At 45.7% G+C, this 13,336-nt stretch overlaps 1 protein-coding gene across 1 annotated transcript; it reads right to left on the bottom strand.

Moving 5' to 3' along the window:
- Nucleotides 1–10,760: 10,760 nt before the first annotated feature.
- On the bottom strand, nt 10,761–12,896 carry LOC117525316 (olfactory receptor 6N2-like). Its single transcript, XM_034187144.1, has 2 exons — nt 12,314–12,896; nt 10,761–11,080 (listed from the first exon to the last, which is right to left on the bottom strand). Exons 1-2 carry the CDS (start codon nt 12,894–12,896, stop codon nt 10,761–10,763), a joined length of 903 nt encoding a protein of 300 aa, XP_034043035.1.
- Nucleotides 12,897–13,336: the final 440 nt, after the last annotated feature.

The following is a 13,336-nucleotide window of genomic DNA, read 5'->3' as shown; positions in this document are numbered from 1 at the left end:
TTGGCCCATCCAGTCTGCCCCACATGATTGATTCGATTGGAAGGGCAGTGTCAGCTCAGTCAGCGGGTGTTAACTGCACGTTGGAAACCATCTTGGGGAGGATGGCAGCACTGGAAAACCGCTTTGAACGTCAGTAATGACCGCATCTCCTGTCTACATTCAGATGTATTGAGAGCCACTCTGTTTCAGACTGTGGAATCTTTCAGGCATCTTCTAATCTGGATATTCATTTGGCTTCCCAAAAACACAGCTGCACTTCAAGGCAGCTGTGATAAAAACCTCCTGTAAGAAGAACAACACTTATGCCTCACTCCCTGGTCTCTCCCCCCACCCTTACCGTCTCCAGCTCTGACATTGACTGTGGACAGTGGATTGTTCAGGGCTGGGCCCCTCCTCCTTCCAGGATGGAAGAACAAGGCCGTTGATGGCGCCTAAAAGGCTGCCTCCGGAGTGTTCTGTCTGATAAACTGGACTTTCAAATCTCGGTCGTCGTCCTTCGTTGCTGGTCTGTGTGTGTGATCATTGTTTATTTTTGTGCTGATGGGTTTTTTCCTTCATTGCTGCTGTGTGGTTTAATGCAGCAGCTATGAAGGTTTTTCTCTCCCTGGTTTACCTTGTGTGTGCTTTTTATATGTGTTCATGTACCGGGCCGGCTTATGTGTGTTGTGTGTTATGTGTGTGTCGTCTGTTATGAGGCCGGTCATGGTTTGCTCAGCCCTGCTGTTAACCTAAGGCAGGGAGTTACATCTGGAGCTGGTCCCCGGGCGCCTAAAGGCGACTTCTGCTCCTAACTGGCAATTAGAATGGGTTAAATGCAGTAAACACATTTCATTGTGCAGGGAACATGTTCCTTTGTGCATATGACAATAAAATTCTTTTGAATCCTTGAATCCTTTGAATTTTGGTCCACTCTTCCACATAGATCTTCTCTGGATCAGCCAGGTTACTGTGTTGTCGCTGAAAAACATGGAGTTTGAGCCACCTCCAAAGATTTTCTATTGGGTTTAGGTCTGGAGACTGGCTAGGCCACTCCAGAACCTTGATATGGTTCTTATGGAGCCACTCCTTGGTTATCCTGGCTGTGTGCTTCAGGTCATTGTCATGTTGGAAGACCCATCCACAACCCGGAATGGAGGCGCAGGGCACAGAACAAAAAGCAACGCCGTGATGAAGCCTCACAGGACATGTTGTGGCATGTCCAGCCCATCCACAATTTCTCGGATAGTCACACGACTGAAAAGCCACCAAAAGCCGTCTGAATCTTCCAAATGGTGCAAGAGCTGGGCATGTTAGACCAACACGGAGGTGCTTTCATCCCGCGCCATGAGTGGCTCCGTGGCGAATTTCTCCGCTCCTCTTTCCATTACAAAAACTTCTGTAACAGTGGAATGTGCCGAAAAAGTGCTATGTGCAGCTGTCTTGCCATTTCTCTGGTAGTCAGACGACGTCCCGGATCAAAAAAGCGTTCACTTTGGAAATGATCTGGTCTTTTGAGCCTGTCGATCGCCGCTCGGTGCGCGGTGCACCATCCGCCGCTGTGGGCCATCTTTAATCCAGTTATAAGTGTTCTTAATCTCTGTGATCCCCATAAGATCTTCACCGAAAGCCGTCTGAATTTTCCAAATGGTTTCCACTTGGCTGTCTCTCACACTTTCTGAAAAAATTCTGATGAAGCAAAGCGGCAGTCGATCAGCCAATTTCCTGACAATGATAATCCGACGAGGGGGCTGGACCACTCCTCCCACAAGGCGTGCTCACAGGCGAATGACGCAACTGACAGGTGTGAAAAAACTCACGCATGCGCACGAAGGTTCAAGCTTGGCTGATGCAATCACACATGATTCAAATCCATATAGTTTTTGCAAAAAATAAAAAGGTCCGTTACTTTTCTAACAGACCTCGTACCAGCCCGAGCAGGAGGTGCAGCTCTCATTCATGGACATTCCGCTCCATACCGAGTCTGCCAATGTGGCTCCGTGCTATGTCAGACTTTATGTAGTGGACTGGGTGGTTAATCCTTCTGCTCTGCGTCTGCGCCTGCCCTGGTCCCTCTAGATCCACCCGGTCTTCTACGTGTCCCACCTCAAGTCAGTCTGCTCAAACTCTGTTTGCCCTCTGGCTAGTCCTCTGCTTCCTGCCCAGATTGTAAACAGCCATCCGGCCTGGACAGTTAACAAGATCCTGGAACTCTGTGGTCGGGGCTGGAGCTACCATTACTTGGTGGACTGGGAAAGGTACGGGCCTGAAGAGCACACATGGGTGAACCGGGGCCTTATCTTGGACCCTCCCCTCATTGAAAGAACAACAACAACAACTCTCCATACTGGTAATTGCGTACAAGCAACAATTGTGAGAAGCGTTGGTACCACCGCTGGACTGATAGTATTGCACACCGGGCATTTGCTCGATGGCCTGATGGCCTACTGGTCTGCGGATTTTTAAAAATTTTTTTAATGAAGTAAAGCGAGCTGTGAGCTTTTCATCCGCGTTTTTTTTTTTTCTTTCTTTTTTTTTTGCAGCAGCAGCAGCAGCTACGACTCGTCCTAACCTCTTAAAGCACGGTGATAACAGCACACCTGCACTGAGCTTTACAAAGACATTTTTATGCTTTTTTCCTCCTTTATTAGAATTCTGAGCTGAGCCACTCCGTATCTGCACATTAAAACAGCTGATCCTCCGCGACGCGTCAACAACTAACACTATTTTCCACTGAAATGCACCTAAACTCTCTTCCTGAGGAGTGCATGATGTGAAAACGCAATAAAACTGTTGAACACTGGAGAGCATGCCAGCAGTCACTCCTCTTGAAGGACATTGGGTTGGGGTTTTTTGTATAATTTATTTAGGCACAGGTGAAAAATAAATTGTTTTTTGTTGATGGAACCGCTTTCTGGTTATTTTTAGTGCTGGGTCCTGTCTGACGCAGGTTCGCTCCTCAATCTGCGTCGACACATAACAAAAACTTTACCTGTAAATCTGGTCATGTTTTCTTCATAAATAAATGTTATCCATTCTTTGTGCTCAAATGCCAAAGCAGGGACGAATCCAGATGGAATGCTGGCGTGGGGCAAGGATGTGCCCCCCCCCCACAACACTCCTAGATTAAAGGTCCAGTTTTTAAGCCTTTTTTTTTTACTACAACTACTAATACTACTTAAAATAATAATAATTTAGACAAGTAAAATGTTTAGAGAAAATTTAAATGTTAGAAAAATGTTAGAAAGAATTTAATAGTTACATTTATTAACAATGTACGAGGTCTGTTAGAAAAGTAACGGACCTTTTTATTTTATGCAAAAAATATATGGATTTGATTCATATGTTTTTACGGCAGCCAAGCTTGAACCTTCGTTCGCATGCGTGAGTTTTTTCACGCCTGTCGGTTCCATAATTTGCCTGTGGGCAGGCTTTGAGTGAGCACTGGTCTACCCCCTCTCGTCGTTTTTTCATTGCGAGGAAATGGCGGAATGATTTGGGCTTTGTTCCATCAGAATTTTTTCAGAAACTGTTAGAGACAGGCAGCTGGAAACCATTTGGAAAATTTAGATGGCTTTCGGTGAAAATTTTATGGGCTTCGCAGAGATTAAGCAGTGTTACTACTGCTTTAAGGATGGCCCACAATGGCGCACGGCGCGCCGCGCTCTGAGCCGCTTTCGACAGGCAGAAACCACCAGATCATTTCTAAATGATGGCTGTGTGGATCCGGGACTGTCATGTGCAATTTCTCTGGTTATCACAAGAGCTGGACATCAGCCATTTTCCGGCAGATTTCACTTTTAACAAGATATTTTGTCATGGAAAGCCGCACGGAGGCTTCGCGCATCACGACGGATTTGCGCGTCACGACGGATTCTCTGATGAATCGAGACAAAGAACACCTCCATTTCGGAGTGTCAGAGGACAAGTTGGGACATACGTGTACCTATCTTGGCTTTCATTGCTTACCAGTCGAGTGAGCATAAGAGAAATTGTGGAGAGCTGGGCATGTCCCAACTTGTCCTCTGACACTCCGAAACAGAGGTGTTCTTTGTCTCGCTTCATCAGCGAATCCGTCGTGATGCGCGAAGCCTCCGCACAGCTTTCCATGACAAAATCTCTTGTTAAAAGTGAAATCTGCTGGAAAATGGCTGATGTCCAGCTCTTTTGATAACCAGAGAAATTGCACACAACGGTCCCGGATCCACACAGCCATCCGTTTAGAAATGATCTGGTGGTTTCTGCCTGTCGATCGCGGCTCGGAGCGCGGTGCGCCGTGCGCCATTGTGGGCTGTCCTTAAAGCAGTAGTAACTAGGGATGGGTATCGAGAACCGGTTCCTTTCGGGTATCGTTAAGAAATGATTCGATCCACTGACATCAATAAGCTTTGTGCTTAACAATTCTGTTATCGGTCCTTCAGAGTGGCTGTTGTTTTGGCGGGTGTTTGTCAGAAAAATGATCATTTCTCTACATTGATTACATACCCTGCAGCGGGTCCTTAATCAACTTTTCTGCAGCACGGCTTTGCTTTGAACCTTGAACCAATCGAAGCAATGGTTCGCAGATTGAAGCAATGCTTTGGTCGATTGCTCCGTTTCTTTCTTTCTTTTGCTTAATTTTCCCCCGCTAAAACCCTAACGAGCATACGTCTGTGAGTATTATTTACCTTTTCTATGTTAAACCGACCTGTTATGGTCTTCTGAAACAGTTGATAGATATATTTTATAACTTAAACACGGGAGTGATGCTAACGCGTTAGCATGTCTATGGAATTTTCACTATTAAAAGTTAGCTTTTAGCAATTGCAGCCGTTGTCACGTTTGGGTGCATTTGTTTTCAAATTGTAATATTTCTTAAATTTATTTTTGCGTAAATATTAATAATCTAATGATTATTATATACAATTTTAGAGAAAGAGACAAAAAGAACCTGAATAGAAACACAACAGAAAATATATAATAGCAACTAACAATGAACATAAATAAATACATAAATAAATACATACAGAAATAAATAAGTGCTTCCTGTGAACACCTAGTGACTCTCACACCTCCATTTCATGACTCCATTTCATGACTAATTTCATATTTATTTACTTTAAGACTCAAGGAAATACATAGAAAACCTGTAAAGTCTACTTTTAGTACAAAATTCACGAGGTGTCGATGAGGGAATAGATAAGGAATCGGATCAATAAGCAGAATCGATAATGGCATCGATATCGATAAAATCTTATCAATACCCATCCCTAGTAGTAACACTCTTTAATCTCTGCGAAGCCCATAAAATTTTCACCGAAAAACATCTAAATTTTCCAAATGGTTTCCAGCTGCCTGTCTCTAACAGTTTCTGAAAAAATTCTGATGGAACAAAGCCTAAATCTTTCCGCCATTTCCTCGCAATGAAAAAATGACGAGAGGGGTGGACCAGTGCTTACATTAGCCCCCCAGAACCGTACAGGGGTTGTGTCGAAACGTGCGCGGACTTCTTGATGCAGTGCGCGCTCATTTTTCCACAACGCCCCGTGATGTACACGTCAGACCACAGCCGGGTGGCTTATGTGATTAATTTGCGTCGGGGCAAGGCACGCGCCTGGGCTACGGTGCTCTGGGAGCAGAACTCACGGCTCCTGTCGATGTACATTGAGTTTATCAGGGAGTTTCGACAGGTGTTTGATCACCCTTTCAGAGGCGAATCGGCTTCAAATGTGCTACTGTCAATCCAACAGGGGCGCAGGAGCGCCATTGAGTATGCAGTCGACTTCCGTGTCGCGGCAGCGAGAGCCGGCTGAATATGGTAGCGCTCCGCGCCGCCTTTATAAGGGGGCTGTCAAGAAGGACGGCGGACTCCGTCCATGCATTGATTATAGAGGGCTGAACGAGATCACGGTTCGCAACCGATACCCGTTACCTCTATTGGATTCAGTGTTCACACCCCTGCATGGAGCCAAACTATTCACCAAGTTGGATCTCAGAAATGCTTATCATCTGGTTCGAATCTGGAGGGGAGACGAATGGAAGATGGCATTTAACACCCCTTTAGGTCACTTTGAGTACCTGCTCATGTCGTTCGGCCTCATTAACGCCCCCGCGACGTTCCAAGCATTGGTTAATTATGTCTTGCGGGACTTCCTGCTTCAGTTCATCTTTGTATACCTAGACGATATCCTCATCTTCTCCCCGGACCCTGAGACCCATGTTAAGCATGTACGTCAGGTCCTGCAGCGGTTGTTGGAGAACCGGCTGTTTGTGAAGGGTGAGAAGTGTGAGTTCCACCGTACTTCTTTGTCCTTCCTGGGGTTCATCATCTCCTCCAACTCCGTCGCACCCGATCCGGCCAAGGTAGTGGCGGTGAGAGATTGGCCCCAACCTGTAAGCCGTAGGAAGCTGCAACAGTTCCTTGGCTTCGCAAATTTCTACAGGAGGTTCATTAAGGGCTATAGTCAGGTTGTTGGTCCCCTTACAGCCCTGACCTCCACAAAAGTCCCTTTCACCTGGTTGGATCGGTGCGAAGCCACGTTTAGGGAGTTGAAACACTGGTTTTCGACTGCGCCAGTTCTGGTGCAGCCCGATCCTAACCGCCAGTTCGTTGTTGAAGTGGATGCCTCTGACTCAGGGATAGGATGTGTGCTGTCCCAGAGCAGGGAGTCCGATAAGGTCCTCCACCCTTGTGCCTATTTCTCCCGCAGGTTAACCCCGGCAGAATGGAACTATGACGTCGGCAATCGGGAGCTCCTGGCAGTGAAAGAGGCCCTGGAGGAGTAGAGACACCTGTTGGAGGGAGCTGTGGTTCCATTCACAGTCTTCACTGACCATCAGAACCTGGAGTACATCCGGACCGCTAAGCGTCTGAACCCCAGGCAAGCCCGTTGGTCACTGTTTTTCGGTTGTTTAAACTTCCAGATCACCTACCACCCCGTGACCAAAAACCAGAGGTCTGACGCACTGTCCTGGGTGCACGAAGAGGAAGTTAAAACAGAGCTGTCGGATCCAACTGACACCATCTTGCCGGAGTCCACTGTCATCGCCTCCTTCACGTGGGACGTTAAGAACGTTGTCAGGGAGGCCCTGACCCGTCACCCGGACCCCAGCGGAGGACCGAAAAACCGCTTATACGTCCCACCAGATGCTAGAGCTGCAGTTCTGGACTTCTATCATGGTTCCAAGCTCACCTGCCATCCAGGGGTGCGAAGAACCGTGGCAGTGGTCCAGCACCGGTTTTGGTGGGCGTCGATGGAGGCTGATGTCCGGGAGTATGTCCGGGCCTGTACCACCTGCGCCAGGGGCAAGACTGTTCACCAGCCCGAAAAGGGATTCCTCCAGCCGTTGCCTGTGCCTCGATGCCCCTGGTCGCACATAGGTCTGGACTTCGTCACGGGCCACCCTGCGTCCCAGGGAATGACCACCATATTGACAATAGTTGACCGGTTCGCCAAGGCGGCTTACTTCGTGGCCCTCCCAAAGCTCCCGACAGCCCAGGAGACTGCAGACCTCCTGGTCCACCACGTCGTGCGTCTGCATGGTATCCCGACTGACATCGTCTCGGATCATGGTCCCCAGTTCTCCTTGCAAGTCTGGAGGAGTTTCTGTAGGGAACTGGGGGCCACCTCAAGCCTGTTATCCGGGTACCACCCGTAGACCAAGGGACAAGCAGAGCGGGCTAACCAAGATCTGGAGCAGGCCCTACGATGTGTGACCTCAGCGCACCCGATGGCCTGGAGTCAACATCTGGCCTGGATCGAGTATGCCCACAACAACCAGATTTCGTCGGCAACCGGCCTCTCCCCATTCGAGGTATGGTTGGGGTACCAGCCCCCATTGTTCCCGGCCGTGGAGGGAGAGGTTGAGGTCCCCTCGGTCCAGGCCCACCTCAGGAGATGCCGTCGGGTGTGGCGGACAGCCCGCTCTGCTCTCTTGAGAGCCCGGACGAGGGCGAAGACCCATGCAGACGACACATCCGACCTCTGCACCCCTGGACCAGCGCTGCCTCCTGCCCGCATCATTGACAGCAAGCTAGCGTGGACCGGGCGAAGACTCCTCGATGTTCGCCGGAGGGGTCGGGGTTACCAGTATCTGGTGGATTGGGAGGGGTACGGACCCGAAGAGCGCTCCTGGGTGAAGAGGAACTTCATCCTGGATCCAGCCCTCCTGGCCAACTTCTACCAGCGACACCCCGACAAGCCTGGTCGGGCGCCAGGATGCACCCGTTGAGGGCGGGGGTCCTGTTGTGTGGGCCGTCCGAAGAGGAGGTACTGCTGCCTCACCACCAGAGGGCGCCCTGCCTGTCATCGGCACCAGAGGGCGCAGTCGCCTCTCAGGAGCACCAGGACCACCTGCACTGACAGCTGTCAGTCATCACCTGTCATCACCACACCCATAAAAGCCTGGAAGAGACACCATAACTCTGCCGAGTTATCAGTTTACCCATCAGGTAAACGTTCTCAGCCATTCTGTGCCTTACGCACACGTTTTTGCATCTGAGCTTTTTGCAGTCGTAACCTTTTGTACACTTGCAGCGTGTAGCCGAGTTTGTGGAAGTTGGGAGGAGTTGGTGTCTCCACTCCTCACTCCAGACTTGTTAAGTGATACATAAGGCACTGCACGTACTCTGTGTTCCTGTGGTTGGAGGTGGAGGTTTTCCCTCCAGAAAGGAACTGTGTTTTTTGCTGACTTGTTTGTTGGGTGTTCACACACCCACCCCGTAACCTGTCTGTTCTTCCTGCCAGCAGTACCGGATCTGACAGCTGGAAGCGGTGGCCACCTGGGAACTCAGGACTTGGCGGCTCCAGTGTGTTTGCAGGTCTCCGTTGGCGGTGGAACCTCGTGGGTCCCGGCTCTTCTCTGGATAGGCGTCTCCTACCCTCGGACCTGCCCACACGTCACTGAGTGTTTGTGATTGACAGACTAAAAGCATATTTGGTTGTTTGTGCACATTTGCAGAATAAATTGTTATTCATTCGGACTTCCTATTGGCCGTTCATTTACGCCCCCTGGCGTGGGTCCGTATACTTCACTTTCCCAACAGGCTAGCTACCATGCTGCCGCCACCAGGTTGTTTCTTTATTCTATTTGTGTGACGGTCATGCGTCGTTTTTGCACAGTCTGTGGTGCGGTGGCGTGGTATAATGGCGTCCCTGTCTAAAATGTATTTTCCCAAGTCCTGGCATAATTTCACATACCTAACATTTTACTGAAAATTGAGAGTCATTCTCTAAGTTGATTAGCAACAACAACAACAAAATTGGTAATAAAAGAAATCCTTGATGTTACTTGTAGCTTGTAGTGAGATAGACAACTTGTGGCCTTTTTGTGTATTGCAGATTCAAAAGTTCAACCTTTGTATCCTGTCATTGGTCCAGTCATCCAGTCATTTCTTGCTTTATATGATGAATTGTATCACACAAGTAATGATATATTATTTATAGTATAGCCTACAGTATTTCTATAACAAATGTTTTTTATATAATTTCTATTTCTAAATTTAAGTAACAAGGCTGAATGAAATGACGGCTTGTTATGTCTAAAAAGTAATCTGACCTACTGTCAATAGATCGTACTTTTGATAAGCCTATGATAACTGTATTTCGGGAGAACTTTTCATAATGCTTCTTATAGTGTTAAAATGTATGTGTCTCCTGGTGCTCATTGATCGGTTAAGGGACCAAAAAAAAAAAAAACCCACACTGTCACAGCAGGCTTAATTTTTTTCCCCTTCAATACCTGGTGGTGGCCTGGTCTTGGTTAAAAATGCCCGGCCTGAAAAATTTCCCCAGTCCAGCCCTGGCTGGTACGCACTGCATCCAAAGCGAGAGTGAAGATTACAGCTTGCTGACATCGCTTCCTTAATAAATTAATAATTGTATGAATGTTATAGAATTTACATGCAATTTATATTTTTCCTGTAGCCAGATATCGCAGTGTTGTGTTGACCTTCATATCAGGTGTTACTGTGTTACTATGCTGGGTGGAAAATAAGCTCATTCCTGATGAGGTCAACCACAAACATTATCTCTGCACCATCAAGCCGAGCGTGTTACTGAATCACTACATATGGAGAATGTCTCTCCTTCCTCTCTGCCTTTTCCACCATATTTTCTGTTTAACACACTCTTCTTAAAAGTCCTCCTCCCTCCTCTTAACAGTTTTGCACCTTCGGAGCTCTTTTAAGGTCTAAGGTGCTTTGTGACCAACTTTCATCATACCAAGGGAAATTCTAAGAAATGTCTAAGAATTCAAGGCATTCTAAGAGTTTTCTTAGAATGCCTTCGCAAAGAGCTACTTTTGGCCTTAGGATACTTTGTGAATGTGGGCAAGGGATTTTTCCTGACTTTGACCTTTGACCTATGACCTTGTAAATTGAAGCAGTTCTTGCCTATCAGGATATGAGTCTTCAGTAAAAATTGCATAACGATATATGAAAAATTGTGGGTTCCAGGCTGTTCACAAACAAACAAACAACGTAATTAGGTCATGGTGGAGGCATTTATTTATTTATTTATTAATGTTATGTAAAACATTGGAAACCTTGTTTTTAATTTTCATCCAGCACCACAGGTAAAATTTTGTTTTGTGTTTCTGTTGTATCAAATGTAATTTTTTCTTCAACAGTACATATACATCTGTGGTTGTGTATCAGTGAAAGAAACGTGGATGTTTCCTAGAAATCAGACAAAACAAATATTCATCATTTAAATGTCATTAATAGTTCACTTGCTTTCACAGAAGATTTGTGGTTTTTGAAGCTTTTTTTTCTTTCTAGAACATAAAAATAAATGTATATGAATTTATGGATTATTTTCTTTCATTTTTAGTCCATATATCAGTGGATTAAACACAGGCTGACAGACAATAGCTTGTAAAGAAATTATGAAACAAACAATTTTTGGAATATTAGATTCCAGTCGAACCATAATGACATCAGTTATAATCATAGCTGAAAAGCTGATTAACACCAGCAGGTGGGGTAAACAGGTCTCTGCAGCTTTTTTCCTCACATCTGCACTACTTTGGGAACAAATTATAAGTATCTTTGTGTATGTAAAAAGTATGAACAGCACAGGTAAAATTTCAACATTGATCAAAATCACAACACCGTATACGAGGTCTATTAGAAAAATATCCTACCTTTTTATTTTTTTAAAAAAACTATATGGATTTGAATGACGTGCGATTACACCAATCATGCTTGAACCCTCGTGCGCATGCGTGAGTTTTTTCACGCGTCGGTGACGTCATTTCCCTGTGGGCAGGCCTTGAGTGAGATATGGTCCCGCCCTCTCGGCTGAATTCCTTTGTTTCACATGCTGCTCGAGACGGCGCGCGTTGCTTTATCAAAACTTTTTCTGGACCTGTGAGGAATATCCGAGTGGACACTATTCGAGAAATTAAGCTGGTTTTCGGTGAAACGTTTAACGGCTGATGAGAGATTATGGTTGTGTTTCTGTCGCTGTAAGGACTTCCCACGGAGCGGGACGTCGTGCAGCGCTTCCAGGCGCCGTCGTCGGCCTGTTTCGACCTGAAAACATCCAGACGTGCGCGCAAATTCGCCGAGTCGTTTCCGTGAGGACTCAGCGAATCTGTGTGCGCCGCAACAGGAAAAACACCTCCGTGTTGAAAACCATTTGTAAAATTCAGGCGGCTTTTGATGGCTTTCAACAAGTGAGTAACTGAGAAATTGTTTAACAGCTTGGGCATGTTCCAACTTGCCCGTTAAGGTTTCCAACGGAGGTGTTTTTCCTGTCGCGACCCCCCACAGTTGGGTCCGGCCCGACATGCGACTCTGCCTGCATGTTCTTTCATTACAAAATGTCCGTTAACAATGGAATGTCCGAATAAACTCCTCATGCCAACTTCTTCTGAAAGTTCTCTGTTCTCTGACGACTTACTGGGTCAACAGAGCCTGAAATGTGGAAGTTTTCAACTTGAAACGGCGAGACGTTGCCGCCTCGAAGCGCAGATCGCCGTCGGGCGCCGTGGGCCGTCCTTAAAGCGACACTACCAGACCAAAATCTCTCATCAGCCGTTAAAATTTTTACCGAAAACCAGCTGAATTTATCGAATGGTGTCCACTCAGTTGTGCTTTACAGTTTTGAAAAAATTTTGATCAAACAAAGCAGCAGTCTCTGAGCAGTCTTTTTTTCAGTCTCTGAAAAAAATCGAAGAGAGGGTGGGCCACTCCTCACTCAAAGACTGCCCACAGGCGAATGACGTAACCGACAGGCGTGAAAAAACTCTCGCATGCCCACGAGGGTTCAAGCATGTCTGATGTAATCACACGTGATTCAAATCCATATGGTTTTTGAAAAAAATAATAAGGTCGGATACTTTTCTAATAGACCTCGTATAGCTACTACTTCTGATCTCACACACTGAAGTTTGACCACTGAATTATTACAAAAAATTCCTTTCAAATTAAAATCACAAAGCTTCCTGTTGGCACTCAGTGCAACTGCGATCAGAATGTGACACGCTGAGAAAAGCCAAGCTGTAACCACAGCAATAATGACCTTAGTTTTTGTCATGATGGTGTGATACTGCAGAGGTTTACATATAGACACATACCTGTCATAAGCAATGGCTGTTAAGAGTAAAAACTCAGAACATCCTAAAGAGTAAAACAGAAACGCCTGAAACAAACAGCCTGCATATGAAATAATCTTTTTTTCAGATAAAACATCAATTAAAAGCTTTGGGTAGAAACCAGTACTGAAAAGAACTGAGTTCATTAACAGAGCTGCAATAAAAATGTACATTGATTCATGGAGGTTTTTATGAACGCAGATCAGACAAACAATAGTAGAATTACAGCAGATTATTAGAATATAAACTGTAAACATGATCATAAAATAAAGATATCTGTATTTGTGTAATTCCACATGACCACCAAGAGTTATATAAGTTAGATTTAGTTCAGCAGCCATCACTTATATTAAACAGGTAAACAACATTGTCATGGTCCTGCCCTTGATGTGCTTTCTTTTGACTTTTTCATTGATCTTTGCTTTCTTGTTCTGTACATCTGTGTTTGCATTCCTGCCATGTTCATGTTTTCATTGGTTTTGTTTTCTGTTCATCATTCATGTATTGTGTAGTTTTGTCTTAGTAGCTGTTTTGCCACATTGTTTTCATTAATTGTTACCTTAGTTTTCACTTCAGTCTTAGTTTTGTTCTGTTTATTTAATTTCTTGTATTATGCTTTAGTCTGGCCTTTTCTGTGAAGTTTACTTTTGTCTCTGCTTTTGTTTTCAGTTCATGACTTAGTCTTCTGTTTAGTCATTTTAGGCATTATCTGTTATTCTGTAGTCTGTGGGTTTGTTTGCCATTTTGTTCTTGTTAGTTTTTATACTCTAGCCATGGTCAG

This window comes from Thalassophryne amazonica, chromosome 14 (genome assembly GCF_902500255.1).
Source record: "Thalassophryne amazonica chromosome 14, fThaAma1.1, whole genome shotgun sequence".
Lineage (NCBI taxonomy): Eukaryota > Metazoa > Chordata > Actinopteri > Batrachoidiformes > Batrachoididae > Thalassophryne > Thalassophryne amazonica.
Note: the sequence above shows the minus strand (reverse complement) of the source record. Positions and strands in the feature narration are given on the sequence as shown.

Coding starts and splice junctions, on each gene's coding strand:
- LOC117525316 (XM_034187144.1), bottom strand. CDS start 12,896: ATGGCTGCTGAACTAAATCTAACTTATATAACTCTTGGTGGTCATGTG. Junction 11,081..12,313: donor AGAAGTAGTAGCTATACGAG/GTCTATTAGAAA, acceptor TTTTTCTAATAG/ACCTCGTATACGGTGTTGTG.